Source organism: Leptopilina heterotoma, unplaced genomic scaffold (genome assembly GCF_015476425.1).
Source record: "Leptopilina heterotoma isolate Lh14 unplaced genomic scaffold, ASM1547642v1 Lhet_144, whole genome shotgun sequence".
In the NCBI taxonomy this organism is placed as follows: domain Eukaryota; kingdom Metazoa; phylum Arthropoda; class Insecta; order Hymenoptera; family Figitidae; genus Leptopilina; species Leptopilina heterotoma.
Genome location: NW_025110862.1, coordinates 139392 through 161654, shown reverse-complemented (window position 1 = coordinate 161654; position 22263 = coordinate 139392). Strand labels below are relative to the sequence as shown.

Below are 22263 nucleotides of genomic sequence, written 5' to 3'. Positions count from 1 at the left end.
CGACATGATTAATTCAATTAAAGAGTCGTTTACACGCAAATTACCAGAGTTGCATATTTGCAGTACAGTGTAAATCACACCCATTAACTTTATTTAAGTTACGGTGAAGAAGGATTTTAATTATTTCTGAAATTTTTAATTAAATTTTTTTTTTAATTTTATCTTAAAAATGTATGGTATAATGAAACGATTTACTTCTAACCTATATTTACTTATAAAGATAAAAATGGTGTTTGAGTATATGATGTTTATCAATATAACTAAAGTAAATATGTTGTTTAAGTAGATCCTCAAGTGGTCCTTACTGGATTTTTTTATCATCCTACGAAACCAATTTTCGGCTTCAAATTTTGTAGGTGAATGTCCCTTCTTTTTATAATATAGCTTATGTGACTTTTCGTGTCGCTTTTGTTTGGTCTTTATTCGTTAATAATTATTTATAATTTATAATTATTTTTATTTTACTCCCTATATATAATTTTTTTTTTTTTTTTGCTTTCAAGATCCGTTTCATGTCGCATTCAAGTGTCTCGACTCAGCAGACCGTACCACGGGTTTTTCTGCAAAACGAGTAATCTGACCGAAAGGGTTGTATTTACCCAAGAGAACGCGGAGCATGCTTTCTTCCTCACCACTTCCCGAATGTATCAGTTAACATGTTATTTTCTCTTATTTCAATGTCACTCGGACCCGCATTTCCACCTTACGGTCTCGTCGTATTAACAAAAAAAAAGAAGCTTTTTCTCCCCTATTCTTCTTTTATATTGCTGGAAAGTTAAAGTGAATTCCTTCCTGGACAAAAATATATATGTAATCGGAATTGAGAACGAAAATTCTTAAGGGGTTATACATCCAGTTAGACAGACGAAAAAAGTCGATATTTTAGGAATTTTTTCTGAAAAAACTATTTACTATTTCAATTTAATAATTAATGCACATACATATAAAAAGTACTACTTTGAACTTCTGGACTGGATTATCTAAATTCTAAAATGAAAAATCAAAAAATTATTCTTTAATATAATAGAATATCCTGTATTTCTTCGTTTGAATACTGACGAAAGTCAAAATTATGACTATTTATATATGAAAACGTGTATTGTTATAAGACATATATTTGATTGGAGGTTTGATAGAATATATATATAACGTGATCGTAAAACGATATGAACTAGTATAAAGGTCATTCTCTGTTGAACACGATTGAGTATAATGCTTGCTCGTGGTGACCAATCCACTAAACCACGCTGACTTGCTTTGCAATTACGGTACACGTTGCTGTTTGTAACGACTGTTTTCGTTTACGCTTCTAATTAGACCACTATCTCTCTTCTCTGCTTTCAGTTTTACACCACGAAAAAGCCACACTCTGATTGGTCAAAAATAAGTGTCCTGGGGAAAGATGGCGGCCCCTCAAGCGTCATCAAGCCGACTCGAAATGCTTCAGGTAATTTTCTTAATTCTTTATTAATAATGTAAAAAGTAGAAAATATAAAATTAATTATAATGGAATTATTATATAAATCATATTAATATCAATTAATATGACATTCCAAGTCAATCGGATCAGTAGGTTGTCCAAAATTCTATTATGGAACCGATCACAGAGGTTAAGGTCTTAATATGATCGTGTGAATGTCCTCTATCAAAAACAATCTGGTCTTTTGAATAATCCAAGTCGCTAATTACGAATTTAAAGTCAGATTTTTAAAATTCAAAATGGCGAATCCAATATGACGGTCGAATTTTAAAAAATTTATTCGATTTATCTGAAACTTGTTATTCAGGCGTTTTTGGGGTCGCTGATTACGAATATGAAGTCAGATTTAAAAAATTTTTTAAATTCAAAATGGCAGATCCAATATGGCAGACATTTTTTTCAAACTTGTTCAAATTACATAAACCTTGTTACTCGGGGGTTTTTAGGGTCGCTGATTACGAATCTGAACTCAGATTTTCAAAATTCAAAATGGCGGATCCAATATGGCGGACATTTTTTTCAAAATTGTTCAAACTACATAAACCTTGTTACTCGGGGGTTTTTGGGGTCGCTGATTACGAATCTGAACTCAGATTTTTAAAATTCAAAATGTCGGATCCAATATGGCTGATGAATTTTTTTTTAATTTATCAGATTTACTTGAAACTTGATACTTGGGTGTTTTTGGAGTCGCTGAATACGAATTTCACCTTAGTTTTAAAAAATTCAAAATGTCGGATCCGATGTGGCTAACGAATGTTTAAATAATTTATCAGATTTTGAATTTTTGAAAACTAACGTGAAATTCGTATTCAGCGATCCAAAAAACCCCTGAGTATAACGTTTCAGGTAAATCGAATGAAATTTGTAAAATTTGGTTACTCATATTGGATCCTCCATTTTGAATTTTTGAAAACTAAGGTGAAATTCGTATTTAGCAACCTCAAAAACCCCGAGTAATAAGTTTCAGTCGAATTGGGTGAATTTAAACAAAATTGACGCCATTTTGGATCCGCCATCTTAAATTTGGAATATTTACGAGTTTTTTGATTGTTTAACATTATATAATATTTTTTCAGTGTGTTAAAGTTGTTTTTTTAATAGATGTTAGTTTTAACTCGCAGGCCTATGTCGCCTAGTAGGCCAGATGACATAGAGTCTACATAGATCGGAGTTTAATTTTTATTCGGGAGATTAATAATTGTTAATTGGTTCAAATTTATAAGAATTACAATGTCAAATTTTTTAAGAGGTACATATATGTACCAGAGGTTCTACTATTGTCACTAATGGGTTTAACAGTTAAAGATTTCGATTTAATTATTTAAACCCATTATATACTTAAATTACCAGACATTATAGAGTTAAAATATTTTTAATTATCTAGACTTCCTAAATTTTTTATAATTTCGTATATTTCTCCGGTAGAAAAGTAGTGTAGTTTTATTTTTAAGACCACACCTTTAAAAAAAAAAGGCGAACAAGTAAAGTTCCTGTCGAAAGAGGACGTGTGAAGACACAGGAAGTGACGTCATTGCATTATGGGTAGAGATCCTGGAGTAAGGTCGCGGTTGATAAGCCAAGCGTCTCCAAATCCGTCTGTTTGAATCTTGTTCCTTATTCTTTTTTTTCTCCATTCTCTTACAGTACCTTTTTTCTCATATAATTTTTTTTGTTTCTTATTTTTTTTCTCTCCTTTTATTTTTTTCTTCTCCCCCTGTACCACTATCACTTTCAACAATATTATTTGCTTTTTTTATTATAAACTTTATCCATATTTACGATTTTACTCAATTTTAGAAAAATTGTACATGTTACATATAGAAAATAGTAATTAAAGTTTTACTTTTCAAATCTGATTTCAAGGTTAAATCAAATGACGTGGATATGACTTTGAAAGTAGTGTATCGTTAGTGTAGCGAAGTGTATAGTGGAGGATATAGTGTATATAGTATTTTTAGTGGAGGAAATTGTGTTTTCAGTAAATATGGTATTTTCTTGTACCAACAAATATTGTTGTAGAAGAGAAAATAAGGATTCTGTTCTCTACTCTCTTCTATATGTATACTTGTTTATAAATGTATGTGTGTGCATGTTTGTGCATTTCGGAGCAAGTCGATATATAAGCATTGTGTATAAACGTTTATGGAGTCAATAAAGTTTGCGATGCGAGTCTAAAAGATCATGGCCATATTTACGCTTGGAAGCGTGTATGATGTATGATGGGCTATACGTTTCGCTTGATGTAATTCATTGGCTATCTTGTGTACTATCCTATTTAATCTCTTTATCTCTTCAATCATCTATAAACTTGCGAGTACAATATTCTTAACAAAAAGGTTCTCTCACTCTCCATTTGAAATGCAATTTCATCAAAATCTCAATTTTCTCCTATATACATATACAGATGTGCATCTACTAAAAAGTTTAGAAGTTATTTTTCATTTTATTATATATGTTAATTACTTCATTTTTGTTGTTGTTGTCTCAGAACATCTTCAAATAACAATAAAAGTGAGGACAATAAAAAGTGTTGTAGTGATAAAAAAGTTTTATATTAATCAAAATTGTGACAAACTGAAAGTATAGTGATTGATAGTAAAACGAAAAGTAGTGACAATAAAAAAGCTACCAAGTTTTATCACTAACGATTCTGTAACTTAATTTTTGGTTTACTTGACGCGTCATACTTTAAATTAATATTCTTTATCTCTAATATTTAAAATTCCATTGCTAGACAACAGAGTTTATAGGTAATTTTCGTTTCTCCTGGTAAAGTTCGCATACTTTTAGTCAACGAATCCTTTTTGGATTAAAAATCGTGTTCTTCTCATAAAATTTAAATGACAGTGGGAAAAAAATATTTTCTCTACTTTGAGCCAAAAGTATCAAAACAGTTTTTAATAAACCAGAGACGCATTCAATTATGCAGATTTCGATGTAAATACGAAGTGAATCAGCGATGGGAAAACAGTTTTGTGTGCCTATGTGCGTAGGTGTCGAAGCAAACTGCGGGCTCGAAGCATACAGTTCTGAACCTGAATAATTATTGACACGATTTGTGTGTGAGTGGGATGTCAGATACGCGTGTCTAGATACTCCCACGCGCCTGATCCTTGATTTCACCTCTCCTCACTTCTCTCTCTCTCTCTCTCTCTCTCGACTCTTTAAGTGGCTTCATCATTTTTTTTTTGTCGAACCTCTATTCGAACACTTTTTTTTTCATCCGCCCGCTTCTTTCGAACTTGCATCGAATTTTTTTATTCCTTTGCACGAAGAAATAAAACCATCATCTTCTATTAAAATTCCACGACTTGAATTTATATTATTTAGAGATTGTTAGTATACGTACGAGCGGTGTGTTTGTAATCAAATTTTCAAAGCCAATGTTGATTGAACTCTGTTAGCAATAGTGTTAAATTGATACTGTACTAATCAAGAGCCTTTGGATTGTGGCCATTGGTCTATTTAAAAACAAATTTTTTTTTAATATCGAATATCTTACTTTCTATCTTAGCCATCTTAGGAAAATTAAATATTTCCTATATAGCATGGCTTGAATCTTATCCGAGTTAAGATCGAGTCCACTGCACAACATAATCAATTTGTATTTTTTTTAAAAACTCAGGTAGCGATGATAAAGGACCCGATAGGTGAAATTGTATGCGGTTCATCTGGTGGATAGCCAACTTATAACAGTGAAAAGGAAACTCAATCAACTCCAGGCAATTATATTCCGAGCGATTACTAGTGCACTGTGGACTTTTGTTTTTGACGCAATTACTAGAAAATGTCTTTGAATACAGGTTGACTTTGAGACGATAGGGGTCGAGTGCAATCGATTTCGACCTAACTTTTACAATGGAAACCCCCGTATCCTGCTCGTTTTAGATTAGACGAGGTCAGTTTAAATGTTTTTTAGGTCAGGCCTAGAGGATAAGGTTAATGTAGGTTAGCTTAGGTCAGCGAAATTCAACTTGGATTAATCTAGGCTTGAATTAATCTTAAATTAGTTTTAAGAATTTAAAAATTATATAACTTTTTAAGGATTAGTTTAGTATAAGTTCACTTAGGTTACATGGTTTTGTTTATGAATATCAGGATAAATTCGTCTAAATTAGGTTAGACCCGATCTATAATTCCTGTTTCTGATTATTTCTGTTTTAAACTGTTTCAAACCAAAAGCAGACCAAATCGAACCTAGAATTCAAGGCGGCATTGTCTAGGTTACTTTAGGTCACGTCGGGTCAATTAATTTCAATTTCAATCAAGCTTACCTAGGTAAATTTAAATTGAGGACTTAAGGATTATTCATAGATTATAGGTAGGTTTGAGGTAGTTTATATAATAGTAGATTAAATGTGTTCAGATTATGTTAGTTTTAGGTTTATTTATTATTAAATATCAGGTTTTGGTTAAATTATGTCAGTCCTAGTGGGTTACGTTAAAGTACGATATTACTGTAGGTCAATTTAAGTTCTTTAAATAAGGTAGGTTAGGTCCTGACCTACATTATATCATTTGTAGCATAAGTATAAGTTTTGGTTTCATTAGCCCTAAATATTTTACTCTAGTTAAACGTCATGTTAAGATAGTATTACTTTATAAAGTAACCCTAACTATAGTTAGGGTCAGATGGGGGTTACTTTTAAGAATATTATAAAAATAATAAAAGATTTAAAAAAAATAAACTTGATAGATTTAAATTTATATTCCAAACAAGAGTATATGTGTATCTCTGAAGTGTATTACACTATATATAGAATAACAGATAGTATAGAATTTGGAAACCATAATTGGCTTTCTTGAAACGCTATCGTCATGTCATCAAACAACTTCCTATTAAGCTAGTTACACGACTTACATTGCGGTGCGCACGTTTCCAATGTATCTATATTGTGTACGAACGTATATAATACCTACATGTGCAACGAGACCGACCACCAACTAATTACAATGCTTAACCAGTCGCGATCCTATTCGTACCGAAATTACAATTACAAATCAAATCATTATACTATAAAATTCAATTAGCTCTATACACCAAATACATACATATATATTGGAATTAAAAGAAATTCTACGTAACAAAATTGAATAATATTATTTACTAATTCTACTTTCTTTATTCAACGCCAAAATATAAATATGTTTTACAAAATAAAATATATTTTTTTATTTTTTAAGTAAATGGAAAAATTGTATATACGTATATTCTCTTTACTCCCATATTTATATATTCTATTTGTTCTTGTATGTATATTGTGTTTATTCTTGATATAAATTCTGTTATGTTTGACATGTCATTAAACAGTGCATGATGAATTAGGCTTATTATTATGTATATGATGACAAATCGCGTAGACATAAAATTTTTGACATTGTAAACTCGTCGAGACAAGGTCGAGACGTCTATAAACGTAGGCGATAGATTTTTTTTATTCTTATTGAATGACTTATTTGCGTAGACCGACATATTTTACACTCTGATCGTTTTACCAATGTCAGTATTAATTTGTGCAGCCTTTGACTGTCATCATTTTTATATTTTATATACTCTTGAGGTTCGTACACCATTTCATGAGAAATTTATAGTAACTACCAATAGTATTAATTACTACTAAAATTAACTACCAGTAGCAGTAGTAGGGACTATCATTAGTTGTAACTATTAGTAATTATAATCATTAGTGGTAATAACTACCATTATCAGTAACTATCACTACTAGTAACCATTTTTAATAGCAACTAGTAGTAGAAGTAACTGTCAAAAGCAGTAAATACCACTAGTAGTAACTACTATTCATAACAACTACCGGTAGTAATAACGATCATTAATAGTAACTAACAATTGTTATAACTACCATCAGTAGGAAATATTAATAGTGTCTACCATCAGCAGTAACTACCATTAGTAGGAACTACCATTAGTAGGAACTACAATTAGTAGAAACTACCATTAGTAGGAACTATCATTAGTAGGAACTACCATTAATAGTATCTACCATGAGTAGTAAATTCCATTAGTAGTAATAAATATTACCATAGAAATATAATAGTAATACGATAGTAATATGATAGCAACTAACAGTAGTAACTACTACTATTAATAGTAGTTGCTGCCCCTACTAGTAACTATCGACACTATTCATTGTTTGCTTTATTCACTATTATTATTAGTGGTTACCCCTACTAGAAACTAACAGTACTATTAATTAATATTGCAATTTATCACGATTATTATTTTGTTCTTCCTATTAAACTACATACTGTCATTAGTAATAGTTATATAAGTAATATTATAGTTAATTGTAACTATAATTAATAGTTTTTTTTCAACAACTAAAATGAATGTTGAAATAAATGTAATTGAAAATCGTTACAGGAATAATAACTAAAATAAATATTGAATAGTTTTCAATAGTATTTTATTTAAATATTCCATTATTTCTGCACGTGATCGAATAGAAAAATACGGTCACTAATCTATTTCTAATTAACCACTGGGTCAATCAATTCATCTCTGTTTACATATTTAACATGTATATAAGTCAACCGACCTTAATTTATTTTACTCAGATGATATAATTTTCAAATAATCGCAATTATATTTGAGAAAAATTTCTAATAGTCTAAGAAAATAATTTTTGTTTCATTAATTAAATATAAATTAAACACTTTTTTTGTACTTAATATATATTTAATATTACTGTATTATAGACAAATAATGGTAATTAATATTTTACTAATTAACAGTAATTAATACTCTTTATTTTTTTAAATATTTTATCAATAAAAGCTTATTGATAAAACTTTTTATTAATAAAAGCATAAATAGTAAAAAAGTAATAAATATTGCCATAATAATAAATAATAAATAAACCCAAAAGAAATTGCAGTAATAAAAAATAAATCTATTTTTATTAAGTTTATAGATTAGAAAAGACTGATGTCTGAAGTATATGCGGAATCAAAGAATCGAATAATCGAATTTAATAAATAATGCAATTATTACGGTTGTTGTAAATATACATATATCTAGCATAGTTTCTAAACGTGTTTTCCTTCTTGTTATTGTAGAACCTATATATATATATATATATATATATATATATATATATATATATATATATATATACATATATATTGTAATGCATACAATGTATGTATACACATATTATGTTTGGAGGGAAAAAGTTGCGCATGCGTTTTTGAATATATGACAAATGAGGGGATTGTTTAAGGGGGTTGATAGCAACGCAGTAGTAGTGATGGTTACATTGCTTGGTCTATTCATTTTATCGGCAAAAATAAAATGAGAAAAAAAAATAAATAAGACAATTCACGAAAATTGCATTTAAAAAATTGATTTTTATAGAAAATTAAAAAAAAATGAATAATGAAAAAGAAAATTCAATTTACAATTTTTAATATTTAAAATAATTATATTTTGTTCCAATCATAATAATAATAAAAATTATAACAATAATATTAATCATTGTGTTCTGTGAACAGTGAAATCAGTGGTTTATTTTTATCCGATGACCTTAAATAATTTTCTGAAGGTTATTAGCAATAATTCGTTGATTTGGATTTATTTTTTTTTTTTGCAAAATTCACAAATATCGTTGCTATAACAAAAAGTGCGCATCTATACCTCAGTGAATATTTTCAGTGATATTTGTGTTTTTTTAAAAATAAAAATTTCCAGTCATTGAAAAAAAATGTCTTTATCAACAATAATTTCTATATTTTTTAAATCTATTAATAACGATAAAAATTTGATAATAATAAACAATTAATAATAAGTAAAATAATAACAATTTTTATAATAATCGAAAATAATATTAACAGTAACAATAAAAGTCAATAATTTTCATAATTAATAATAATATAATTCAACAACTTTTATTAGTTATATTTATATTATTAATTAATTTATTTATATTAATTTAATTAAAAAATGTACTAAATGTTATTTAATTATTATTATAATTATAAATTACCTTATTGTAATTAATTAGTTTATTGTTATTAAAAAGTCTATTATACCTAATTAATTTGGAAACTAATTGTTAATTAACTAACTAATTATTAATTAACTAATTATTAATTAACTAATTATTAATTATCTAGCTAATTGTTAAGTAGTTAAGCAATTAATAATCAGTTAATTAATCATAATAATTAATTAGTTTATTATAAAATTTTTTTATAATTATTATTAAATGCTTTTTTTACTTTAATGTTAAATTTAAATTTTTTACTGTTTTCACTGAAAAAATGGAAGAAATGCTAAAAATAAATTATCGAGTTGATATTATATTTGAAAATGAAGGGACAAATTTTTTAATTCTCAGAATGTACTTTAAAGAAACTTTAATGGCATGAGGGCGGAAAGGGAGGAGAGAGGGAAAATGAAAATTAAGTATTTTCATGTAAAGTAGTAATTTTACTTTATTGACAAATGAACTTTTGAGATAAAATCTTGCCTTCAACTAGTGTACCATATGTTTTTCACACTTTTGAAATAAATAATAACATATTTACAACATCATTGGAAATTTTCTTCTGGCATATTTGAAATTTAAATAAAAAAATAAACAAAAAAATTATTATTTTTTTAAGAATAATAAAAATAAACATTAATAATTATTATTGAATTAATTAATTATAAAATTAATTTAAAAAATTAATTTAAAAAATCAATTTAAAAATTAATATTAAATTATTTCATAATTACTATTTTTATTATTATTATTATTATTATTATTATTGTTACTATTTTTATTATAAAAATATTATTAACATCCTCGTTATATCATATTAGAATTTTTATAACCATATTTTTTATTAATTGAAGGAAATGAATTTATAAATTTTAATTTAAAAAATAAAAAATTTTTTTAATTTTTTTTTTTTAATTTATATTTATTTTTTTTAATATTTTTTATTATTATTATTATTATTATTGTTATTATATTTATTATTTGCAATTGTTGTAGATAGTGTTAATGTAACAAGTTTTATAAATTTAAAAACAATACTAATTCATAGTGTGAAAATAATAAAAACAGTTCTCAAAGCAATTAAAATTATAAAATAAAGAGAAAAAAAATGTTTCTGTGAAATATTTATAATAAAAGTGTGAGAAAATCATTGAAAGTTCGATGACTTTGCGGGAAAATAATTATCAATGGCAATCAGATCTCAACGTGCGTTAGAGCCACGTGGTGTTTCTATGAATATGGAAACTTCTTGGACGGCTGAAGGACTAGCCACCATTTCCGGTTTGCATTCCTTGGTAAATAAGCGCACTTTCCTTTTTATATTTTCAAACACACGAAAAAGAAAATATTCACAAAATACAAAAAAATATAATGTTTTAAAAACATTTTTCAAAAATAAATTTAATTTAAACAATATTTTAAATAACAATTTTAAAAGAAATATTTAGCAATTATTTTTAAAACAAATATTCAACTATTCATATTCAACGTTAAAAAAAATATTCCACTATGTTTAAAAAAATATATTTAAATATTTAAAAAAAAATTTTATATTAAAAAAAAATGTTTGTTTATATGAAATATTTGATTTTTTAAAAGATATACATTTTCTGAAATAAAAAATTGATGAAAATTGAGAAAAAAGTTTGAGATAATGAACGAAAAAAAAATAAATTTTTATTAGCCTTGAAATACGAATCGTTGCTTTCCATTTTAATTCAATGTGTGTGCACATTTATGAAGTGTCAGTGGACCCAACGACTCTGACACACATGACCATTTATAGAAGAAGCTTCACCTCCTACGGTCACCTTCTCTCAGTTATCTCCATAGCCACTTTTGTCCACATGAAAAAAATATATATATCTATATATCTTTTATTTAACGCTCATCAAGTCATTAAGTGCACTCATTTTCTCCTCGACTGATAAAAGTTTCACTTTTTTTCCCATTCACAAACGCTGTAATATTTCATCACATAATCTCCTTTTTCTTAGGCACTAGAAATTTTTTTTTTTTTCGTCTTCTTAAATGTAAGTGCATTTCCTGTCAGTCATAATTTATACAATTTTTGATTATTTCAATTATTTATACTTCATTCAGTTTATTATAAAAAAAATTATTTTCATTAAAAGAAAAATTGATAAGAATTTTTTTTTTCGCCATATTGGATCCGCCATTTTGAATTTTAAAGATCTGACATCAAATTCATATTCAACACTCCCAAAAAAAAACGTGAAAAGCAAATTAAAAGTAGATTTCAACAATTTCTAAGAATTTTTTTTTTCTTCGACATCTTGAATCCGACATTTTGAATTTTTAAAATCTGACATCAAATTCGTAATCAGCGTTTTCAAAAAGCCTTAATAAACTATTTAAAACTGAATTCATCGATTTTTAAAAATTCCTTTAGCCATACTCAATCCGACATTTTGAATTTTTAAAAACTGACATCGAATTCGTAATCAGAATTTCCAAAAACCCACAATTAGTAATCAATGAAAAATTAATTAATGACAGAATGTATTAATAAATTGATTAATAAAATAATTGTTAAATTGATTAATGAATAAATTGATTAATGAATAAATTAATAATTAAAAATCCACTAGTACTTTTAATTTTTTATTAACTTAATCTCAATTTATTGACGAACACGAAACCTCAAAGTTGTAACATGAAAATTTAACAACTTTATTGAAAGTCCACCATTTTGAAGTTTATAGAGAGAACTCACTTTATAAATTGACCTGAAAAATTGCTTTTAAAATTTAATAAATTTCATAAATTTCATAAATTTAATAAATTTAAAAACAAAAGTATAATTTATTTATTATAATTTAAATGAAAAATGTGTTTACAAATCACTATATAATAATTCACATTTATTGCAGAAATGTGTTAATGACCCCACCACACTCTTTATTCATGAGGCTATTTTATCAACACACGCTATATTCTAATTGCATCCTGAAAATATATATTGTTTATCGTACTTTATTACTTTTCGTAATAAAAATAAGAACTCGGATAAAATTATCAATTTTGCAATTATTATTAGAGAAAATAAAAATTTTTGTCCTACTTTTGGTAATATTATTCAAATTTTTAGTTTAGTTATTTAATTTTCCATTTCATCATTATTATTATTATCATCATCATTGTTATTATTATTATTATCATCATCATTAGTAGCAGCAAGAGCATCAACATCACGAAGATGTAAATTTCCAAGAAGATGAAACAATACCTTTTAGATGTTTCGAGGAAGACAGTATTGTTGACCACAGTGGCAAAGCTAACAATGTCCTGTAAAGCAACAGGACATATAGTAGAACAAGAAAAATTCCAGTCGACGCACTAATTGAAATAGTAAACACCGAACCTAACTTTGTGTATTTGTACAACAATTTAGCGTCGAATGGAATGTTTCCGCAATTATGGGAAAAAAAATGAAGAAACAAAGAAGAACCTTGTTCATACATATCCATTAGTTTGGTGCTTGAATATCTTCGTTTTTTAACAGAGAACCATTGTTCTTTGCACTGTGCAAAAATAAGTGAGTGATAAAAAGAATTGTAAAATTGACAATTACTTTTTGTTACTCCGGCTTTTCAGGTGAATTTCTGAGCTTATGTTTTTTTCTTAATTCGAATTACAATCTGCTAAATTAAAAAAAAAATTTTTTTTAAATAACAAAAAATAAATTAATTAATTATTTATATAATTAATTAATTAAATTAAATTAATTTAAAAATTTTAATTAAATTCTACGTAAACATTTCATTATTTTCATAAATAATAAAAATTTCCCAGGAATTCAATTATTTACAAACTATTTTCATAAATAATAAAACTCATCGCAGATTTTCAAATTATTTTCAATACAATTTTAATGGAATTCCTGGAAAAATGTAATTATTCTTAAAATTTTTTTTTAAATTTATATCAAAGAAATTCAATTATTTCAAAAACCTTTGCCTATATTTTCAATATGTACATTTTTAATTAAATTTCTTTTAAACAATTAAATTATTTTCAAAAATTTTAATAAAATTCTTCGTAGAAAATTAATTAATTTCAAAAATTTGTCAAAATTTAATTACTTTTAATGTCTACTATTTGAATAAAAATTCACAAACGAATTGAATTAATTTAAAAAGAAATTTTAATAAAATTCGTCTCAAGAATTCAATTATTTTCAAAATAGATATAATTCTTAGAAATTCAATTATGTTAAAAAATTTACAAAAACTCTCGTCAAAATTTCAATTATTTTTATAAATATAATAAAATTTTTCTCTGAAATTCAATTATTTCCTCGTCAAAATTTTAATTATTTTTATAAATAATAAAATTTTTCTCTGAAATTCAATTATTTTCGAAAATTTTAATAAAATTCTTGGTAGAATTTCAATTATTTTTTAAACAATTTTTTATTAAATTTCTCGAAAAATGAAATTATTCTACAAAATTTTATTAAAATTTGTCAAAAGAATTCAATTATTTAAAAAGAAATTTTAATAAAATTCGTCTCAAGAATTCAATTATTTTAAAAACAGATATAACTCTTAGAAATTCAATTATGTTAAAAAATGTACAAAAATTCTCGTCAAAATTTCAATTATTTTTATAAATAAGAAAATTTCTCTCCGAAATTCAATTATTTTCGAAAATTTTAATAAAATTCGTCTCAAGAATTCAATTATTTTCAAAACAGTTATAATTCTTAGAAATTCAATTATGTTAAAAAATTTACAAAAATTCTCGTCAAAATTTCAATTATTTTTATAAATAATAAAATTTTTCTCCGTAATTCAATTATTTTCAAAAATTTTAATAAAATTCTTGGTAGAATTTCAATTATTTTTGAAACCATTTTTTATTAAATTTCTCGAAAAATGAAATTATTCTTAAAAATTTTATTAAAATTTGTCAAGAGAATTCAATTATTTAAAAAGAAATTTTAATAAAATTCGTCTCAAAAATTAAAATTATTTTCAAAATAGATATAATTCTTAGAAATTCAATTATGTTAAAAAATTTACAAAAACTCTCGTCAAAATTTCAATTATTTTTATAAATAATAAAATTTTTCTCCGAAATTCAATTATTTTCGAAAATTTTAATAAAATTCATCTCAAGAATTCAATTATTTTCAAAATAGCTATAATTCTTAGAAATTCAATTATGTTAAAAAATTTACAAAAACTCTCGTCAAAATTTCAATTATTTTTATAAATAATAAAATTTTTCTCCGAAATTCAATTATTTTCGAAAATTTTAATAAAATTCGTCTCAAGAATTCAATTATTTTCAAAATAGCTATAATTCTTAGAAATTCAATTATGTTAAAAAATTTACAAAAACTCTCGTCAAAATTTCAATTATTTTTATAAATAATAAAATTTTTCTCCGAAATACAATTATTTTCAAAAATTTTAATAAAATTCTTGGTAGAATTTCAATTATTTTTAATACAATTTTAATCAAATTTCTCGAAAAATGTAATTAATTGTAATAATTTTATTAAAATTCGCCGAAAGAATTCAATTATTTAAAAATTTGTTGATAAAATTCTTTATGAAAATTCAATTTTAACAAACATTTAATTTTTCAACAAATTATTTATTTTTCTATTTAACAATTGAATTCGCGTAGAATTATCTAATAAAAATTGATTTAAAAATTAGTTCCAATTAAAATTTTAAATTTTGAATATTGAAAGCATCATAGCGCTGATTTTTAGATATAATTGAATTTTCAATAGGTTTCAAATTAAAATCTTTGAAAATTTAAACTTTTCATACTTTTAATTAAGAATTCTGTATAGAATTAATTTTTTTCAAAAAAGTTTAATAGAATTTTTTTTTAATTACCTGTTTGAAGTTTTTAATTTCTAATATATTTAATTGAAGAATGTCAGAGTAATAGAAATTTCGTAAAAGTAAATTATAAACAAAACAATTTGAAAATTCTCAAACAACTTTTTCAAATAATTATTTTTAAAAAATTGACTTAAAAAAGGATTTTAGTTGAAAATTCTAGAAATGAATAATCGATTTTTTCAAAATCCTAAGTGAATGTAACCCCTTAAAATTAAAAAATACATTTTTTGTTACTTTCATTCCGGACGTTATTATTTTTAGCCACCCCTCTAAAAGATTTGTTCTTTCAAATTTTAATTATAATTCCAAAAGGGAATGAAAGCAGTGGCTTTAAAATTACGATTTGTTATTAAAGATAATGATAAACCTACAAAACAAATGACACTGAAAGGAGATAATTTTAACAGTAAAACTTGACCCTATGAATTAAAAATCTCGAAATAATTATCTCACCCCCTTGTTGAATAATTCAAACGCAATTGCCTGCCTTCGTTTCAAAAAAGATAAATATCGATTGTGATAAAAAAAAATAGAGAATTGTCTAAACCCGCATTTGTTAATTATTGATAAATAAAATTATAGTAGTGCCAATCTCTAAATGAACGATAATTGTTCTTTTATCTCATCCAGGACAAATGGGTTTAGTAACCTCTGTGTACACGATGTAGGTTAAAGGAATCGATGAGAGGTTCCTGGTTCTCTTCAGTGCAGGTACCTACTGACATACGTGCACCTACTCTCCTTGAGACCACACACAAACAATGCCTCCCAATAATCCTTTTCATAAAATGTCCAAAAGAATTCCGGTTAGATACAATAAAATCACCAAGGTAATTATTTAAATACCAATAAGGTATTTAAAAATTTAAATTTAAACCTAAATTTTACAAAAATAGTGATTCTAGATATATTTTGATCCTAGAAGAAGAAAAAAATGTCAATGAATTGAGAAATATTTTCAACATACATAACCACTTGAAAGGGAGTTGATCTTAATTTGGTTTTTTTTTTTGATAAATATAACGGATTGTTTCCTAATAGTTTGGGTTGTGAATTTGTGTGAATAATTATTGAAATTTATTTCAGGCTCGCTTTCAACAAAAGCAACTGCAAGAGAAGGAGCAGAAATTGCTGCAGCTTTATGATCAACAACAACAAAGAGCTCATCAAGTTGCACAGAGAGGAAGCGCCGGTTCTAATACTTCGAATCAGGGCTCCAACATGAATCATCAAACTGTCACCAAAACTACCGCCACAACACGTAAATCCTCCACATCTCAAGGTGGCAAGGTACCATTTATTCTAAACTTTATAATAGCCCCCCCTAAAAAAGATTTATTATTTTATTTCACCACTTATTCCCATCTCCCTTGGCAAATTTTTCCCTATTTAAAAAGCAATTAGTTTAATTGCCTTAAAGAAGTCTAAAAATTAAAAAACAATTTAAAAAAAAATTTTTAATCGTTTAAAAATTAAAATAAAAAATTTTTTATTTTTTAAAAATTAAAAAAAAAAATTTTAATTTTTTAAAAATTAAAAAAAAATTTTTTAATTTTTTAAAAATTAAAAAAAATTTTTTTTAATTCTTGAAAATATAAAAACCACTGTTTTTTAAATACAGGTGAGGCAAATGTTTGACGAACGTCGACAGACAACGGTGAAGGGAATTGACAGGAGTTACCCCCTAGAACCCCTGGACAACAAATCAAAGAAACAAACGACAAATGGTTTAACACCCGGCAAAAATCGAAATTTCTCGAAACATACAGTCACCACTGTTAAAAGAACAGCCCGCGCAGATGTCAACAGCAATATCAATGATGGAAAACCAGTCGTCTCGTATCACGAAGAATTCAGTCACGAAAATTTTGGCGACAATATTCACGACGATGAATTTATCAATGAGAACGATGTCTCACGTTTTATCAATGGAAATGGACAAAATCGAAATGAAGTTTGTACCCAAAAAAAAAAAAAAAATATAATAATTCTAATTCAGAGTTTGCCACAGGTCAGGGAAATCAGGGAAAAGTCAGGGATTTTTATTAAAAGTACTGGACAAAATTAAATGTTTAAAATTTATAAGAAAATTTTGAATTTTAACTTTTTAACGTAATTATTTTAATAAATAACAAAATTCTTCATTGAAATTCAATTATTTTTAGGAATTTTAAAAAAATTTTTTGAAAAATTCAATTATTTTCATAAATAACAATATTCGTGACAAGAATTCAATTATTTTCAAAAGTAATAAAATTCATGGAAGAAATTCAATTAGTTTAAAAATTTAAACGAATATCTTATAAAGAATTAAATTATCTTTAAAAAAACATAATTATTCGCCAAAAATTCAATTATTTTCAAAAACTTAAATAAAATTCCTTGCGAAATTCAATTATTTTCATAAATAACAATATTCATGGCAAGAATTCAATTATTTTCAAAAGTAATAAAATTCTTCGAAGAAATTCAATTATTTTTAGGAATTTTAATAAAATTCTTTGCAAAATTCAATTATTTAAAAAATTTTAACGAATATCTTGTCAAGAATTCAATTATCTTTACAAATAGCAAATATTTTTTAAAAAATTAAATTATTTTTAAAAATTTATATAAAATTCTTTGCAAAATTCAATTATTTTCATAAATAACAATATTCATGACAAGAATTCAATTATTTTCAAAAAATTAAATAAAATTCTTTGCAAAATTCAATTTTTAAAAAAATTTTAACGAATATCTTGTCAAGAATTCAATTATCTTTACAAATAGCAAATATTTTTAACAAAAATTAAATTATTTTAAAAAATTTAAATAAAATTCTTTGCAAAATTCAATTACTTTCATAAATAACAATATTCATGACAAGAATTCAATTATTTCCAAAAGTAATAAAATTCTTCGAAGAAATTCAATTATTTTAAAAAATTTTAACGAATATCTCGTCAAGAATTCAATTATCTTTACAAATAGCAAATGTTTTTAACAAAAATTAAATTATTTTCAAAAATTTAAATAAAATTCTTTGCAAAATTCAATTATTTTCAAAAATTTTAACGAATATCTCGTCAAGAATTCAATTATCTTTACAAATAGCAAATTTTTTTGCCAGAAATTAAATTATTTTCAAAAATTTAAATAAAATTCTGTGCAAAATTCAATTATTTTCATAAATAACAATATTCATAGCACGAAAATTCTATTATTTTCAAAAAGTTATTCAATTCTTCAAAGAAATTCAATTATTTTTAAAAATTTTAATAAAATTCTTTGCAAAATTCAATTACTTTCATAAATAACAATATTCATGACAAGAATTCAATTATTTCCAAAAGTAATAAAATTCTTCGAAGAAATTCAATTATTTTAAAAAATTTTAACGAATATCTCGTCAAGAATTCAATTATCTTTACAAATAGCAAATGTTTTTAACAAAAATTAAATTATTTTCAAAAATTTAAATAAAATTCTTTGCAAAATTCAATTATTTTAAAAAATTTTAACGAATATCTCGTCAAGAATTCAATTATCTTTACAAATAGCAAATTTTTTCGCCAGAAATTAAATTATTTTCAAAAATTTAAATAAAATTCTGTGCAAAATTCAATTTTTTTCATAAATAACAATATTCATAGCACAAAAATTCTATTATTTTCAAAAAGTTATCCAATTCTTCAAAGAAATTCAATTATTTTCAAAAATTTTAATAAAATTCTTTGCAAAATTCAATTATTTTCATAAATAACAATATTCATTACAAGAATTAAATTATTTTCAAAAGTAACAAAATTGTTCATAGAAATTCAATTATTTTTAGGAATTTTAACAAAATTCTTTGCAAAATTCAATTATTTAATAAATTTTAACGAATATCTTGTCAAGAATTCAATTATCTTTACAAATAGCAAAATTTTTTCGCCAAAAATTCAATTATTTTCAAAAATTTAAATAAATTTCTTTGCAAAATTCAATTATTTTCATAAATAACAATATTCATCGCATATTTTACTATTTTTCATAAAATTTAACGGAAGATTTAATTATTGAAAAAAATTGTTTATACAATTATACAAAAACATTCAATTATTTTAAGGAATTTTAATCAAATTCTGTTCCAAAATTCAATTCTTTTTGATAAACATCAAAATTCATCACAAGAATAAATTCAATTCTTTTGAAAAGTAATAAAATTTAACGAATAAATTCAATTATTTAAAAAACTTTAACGAATATCTCGTCAAGAATTCAATTATCTTTACAAATAGCAACATTTTTCGCCAGAAATTAAATTATTTTCAAAAATTTAAATAAAATTCTGTGCAAAATTCAATTATTTTTAAAAGTTTTTTACAATTCAATAATTTTCATAAAATTTATCGAAAGAATTTTATTATTTTTTATTGAATAATTGAATGTTTCTTAAAATTGAATTCTTTCGTCAAGTTTTAATAAAATTTTTAATAATAATTGCATTTTTCAAGGAATTTATTAATACAATTTAAAACAAATTCCTTGAAAAATGCAATTATTATTAAAAATTGTATTAAAACTTGACGAAAGATTTCAATTTTAAGAAACATTCAATTATTCAATAAAAAAAATAAAATTCGATGAAATAATTCAAATATTTTCATATAAATAACTTGTAATTCGTTGAAAAAAAATCAATTATTTTCTAAAAATTTTTAAGGGATTCTGCAAAGGAATATTTAATTATCAAAATTTATCACAAGAATAATTGAATTTTGAAAAGGTTTCAAATCCAAATCTTTGAAGATCTGAATTTTTCGTACTTTTAACTAACAATCCTGTAAAATTAATTTTTTTGAAAAAGTTTAATTGAATTTCTTTTTTGCAATTATTTGAAGTTTTTATTTTCTAATAAAATATATGTTTTTTTGGCAACTTTGTAAACCATTTTAATTTCAATTTCAACAATTTTAACTATTTGTAAAATTGTACTTGTAATTTTTTTTTTTTTTTGTTTCATTTAAGTATTTTTTTCCTACTTTTAAGTTATTCGACGAAGAGGAAAGGAATCGAGCAATGGGAAAAATTCACATGATAGATTTTGATAAAAATTTTCATCATCGTGTTGTCAACGATCTTGAGAGTGAACAATTTCCAGAAGACTTAATGATGGAGATGTCCGATAAAGTGGGGAAAAAGCCACTTAATAAAAAATTATCTCAAGCTGAACTCAGGCTGGAGCGTTTCAAAAATTCATCATCGAAGAAAAATATTGCTTCCAAATCGATAACGAAAAAACGTTCCGATCTCAATTCGACGACACAAACGACTGGCAGGTGAGAATATTTTTTTTCTTTCTTGAAAAAAGAAACTAACATTTTGTCTCTAATCATTTTTATTTAAATACCAATTGGTAAAAAAATTCAAAATTGTAGAAATTAACCAACTGTAACTAATTGCCGATTAATTTTCAAAAATATTGTGAACAAAAAAAAATTGGTTAATTTTGGGAATTTAAATTCATTGAACAACATGAAATTTCATATTCCACAAAAAATAAACCAATAATTCTAATTTTCCTAATAAAATATAATCTCTCAGCAACACAAGTTAAAAAAAACCTTTTCATCCCCTATAGTCGAGACAGAACTCGATCTTATTCAATCCGAAGGCTAAAAACATGGAACTCTGGTTTTTTGGTGTTAAAACGCTCGCTGACGGCCTAATCTCAAAGGAATCATATAAAAAAAAATCTAATCCATGCGGTGCTTTAATGGGAAGCAAAAATAATTCTAACGAAGCAAAGCAAAAGATTACGAAACGTCATTCAAAAATCTACAAACAGAATTACAAAAACAAAGTAACAATATTGGGAAACTAAAACAAATTATAAACGGTATAAAAAAATATAAATAATAAAAAATATAATCTACATAAAAATATGCAGAATAATTTAAACTCAATTTTGAAAAAAAATTCAATAAAAGAGAAAATTATGAAAAAAAAATATTTTTTTTAATTCTAAAAATCAAAAATAATTTTTTTCTCCAGACCCCGGAAAAAAACTAAAATATTTTGAATTAATTTCTCAGAGAAATATCGACGACGAACGGGAGAAAACGTGATCGGCAATTAACGCAATACAAGGCAAGAAAAAAATCAAATTCGAAACAAAAAATCCCACCAGAAACGGAAATTAATCAGGAAATTTGGAATTCAAAGAATGATGAATTTTGTCAAATATTTCGCGAATCATTTTTTTCCAATCAAAACGAAAATTGCGGTGAACTAAAATCAACTTATTTAATTCGCGAAGTAATTCAGGAAAATAGTCGAAAACAAAATTTCCCGATTGTACACAACAATGACGATGATGATCGAGAGGTGAAAATTGAAGAAATTGAAAATAATTTCGAAAATCTGACTAAAATTGACGAAAATAAAAATAGAGAGGAAAAAATTGCAAATGAAAACGAAAAAGTGGAAAATAAAAGTTTATATTTAGAGGATGAAAAAAAAATATTTGTGAAAAGTGAAGAAGAAAAAAAAATTCAAGATGAAGACGTTCCCTTAAAAATTGAATTTCCGGAAATTGAATTTTCGGAAAAATCCCCAAACTGCGAGGAAAGTGAAAAAATATTTGTAACTCAAAAAGAAATCAAAGTAAATTCAAAGAATAATGAAAATTTGAAATTACGAGAAAATTCAAAATTCGAAGAAACTGGAAAATTTATTTCTCAAAAACGAAAAATTTCAACGAAAGAAAAACCGAAAGTTAAAGAAAATTCGAAAAAACTTGAAAGTCAAGAAAGAAAGGCATCACTTGGGAAAAATTTTAATTTAGAAGAAAATGAAAATTTTGAAAAAAATTCGAAATTTGGGAATAATGAAAAATTTGACGAAAATACGAAATTTG

At 24.7% G+C, this 22263-nt stretch overlaps 2 protein-coding genes across 5 annotated transcripts in view; one reads left to right on the top strand and one right to left on the bottom strand.

The window, feature by feature from the left end:
* The window catches only part of LOC122498227 (neurexin-1), a 413730-nt gene that overhangs the window by 366745 nt on the left and 24722 nt on the right, over positions 1-22263 (bottom strand). The gene's annotated exons all lie outside the window — the stretch shown is intronic.
* The window catches only part of LOC122498229 (zinc finger C2HC domain-containing protein 1C-like), a 33745-nt gene that overhangs the window by 1827 nt on the left and 9655 nt on the right, over positions 1-22263 (top strand). The window contains exons 2-5 of one of the 4 annotated variants that reach the window (XM_043605879.1): positions 1345-1447; positions 16464-16667; positions 16999-17331; positions 20394-20683. In XM_043605879.1, coding sequence (XP_043461814.1) covers positions 1403-1447; positions 16464-16667; positions 16999-17331; positions 20394-20683 — 872 coding nt within the window. In that variant the 5' untranslated portion in view covers positions 1345-1402. Of the gene's footprint in view, positions 1-1344; positions 1448-6960; positions 7045-10605; positions 10785-16095; positions 16208-16463; positions 16668-16998; positions 17332-20393; positions 20684-22263 lie in introns of those variants that run through there. The other 3 variants (XM_043605878.1, XM_043605876.1, XM_043605877.1) reach the window with 3 other exon arrangements.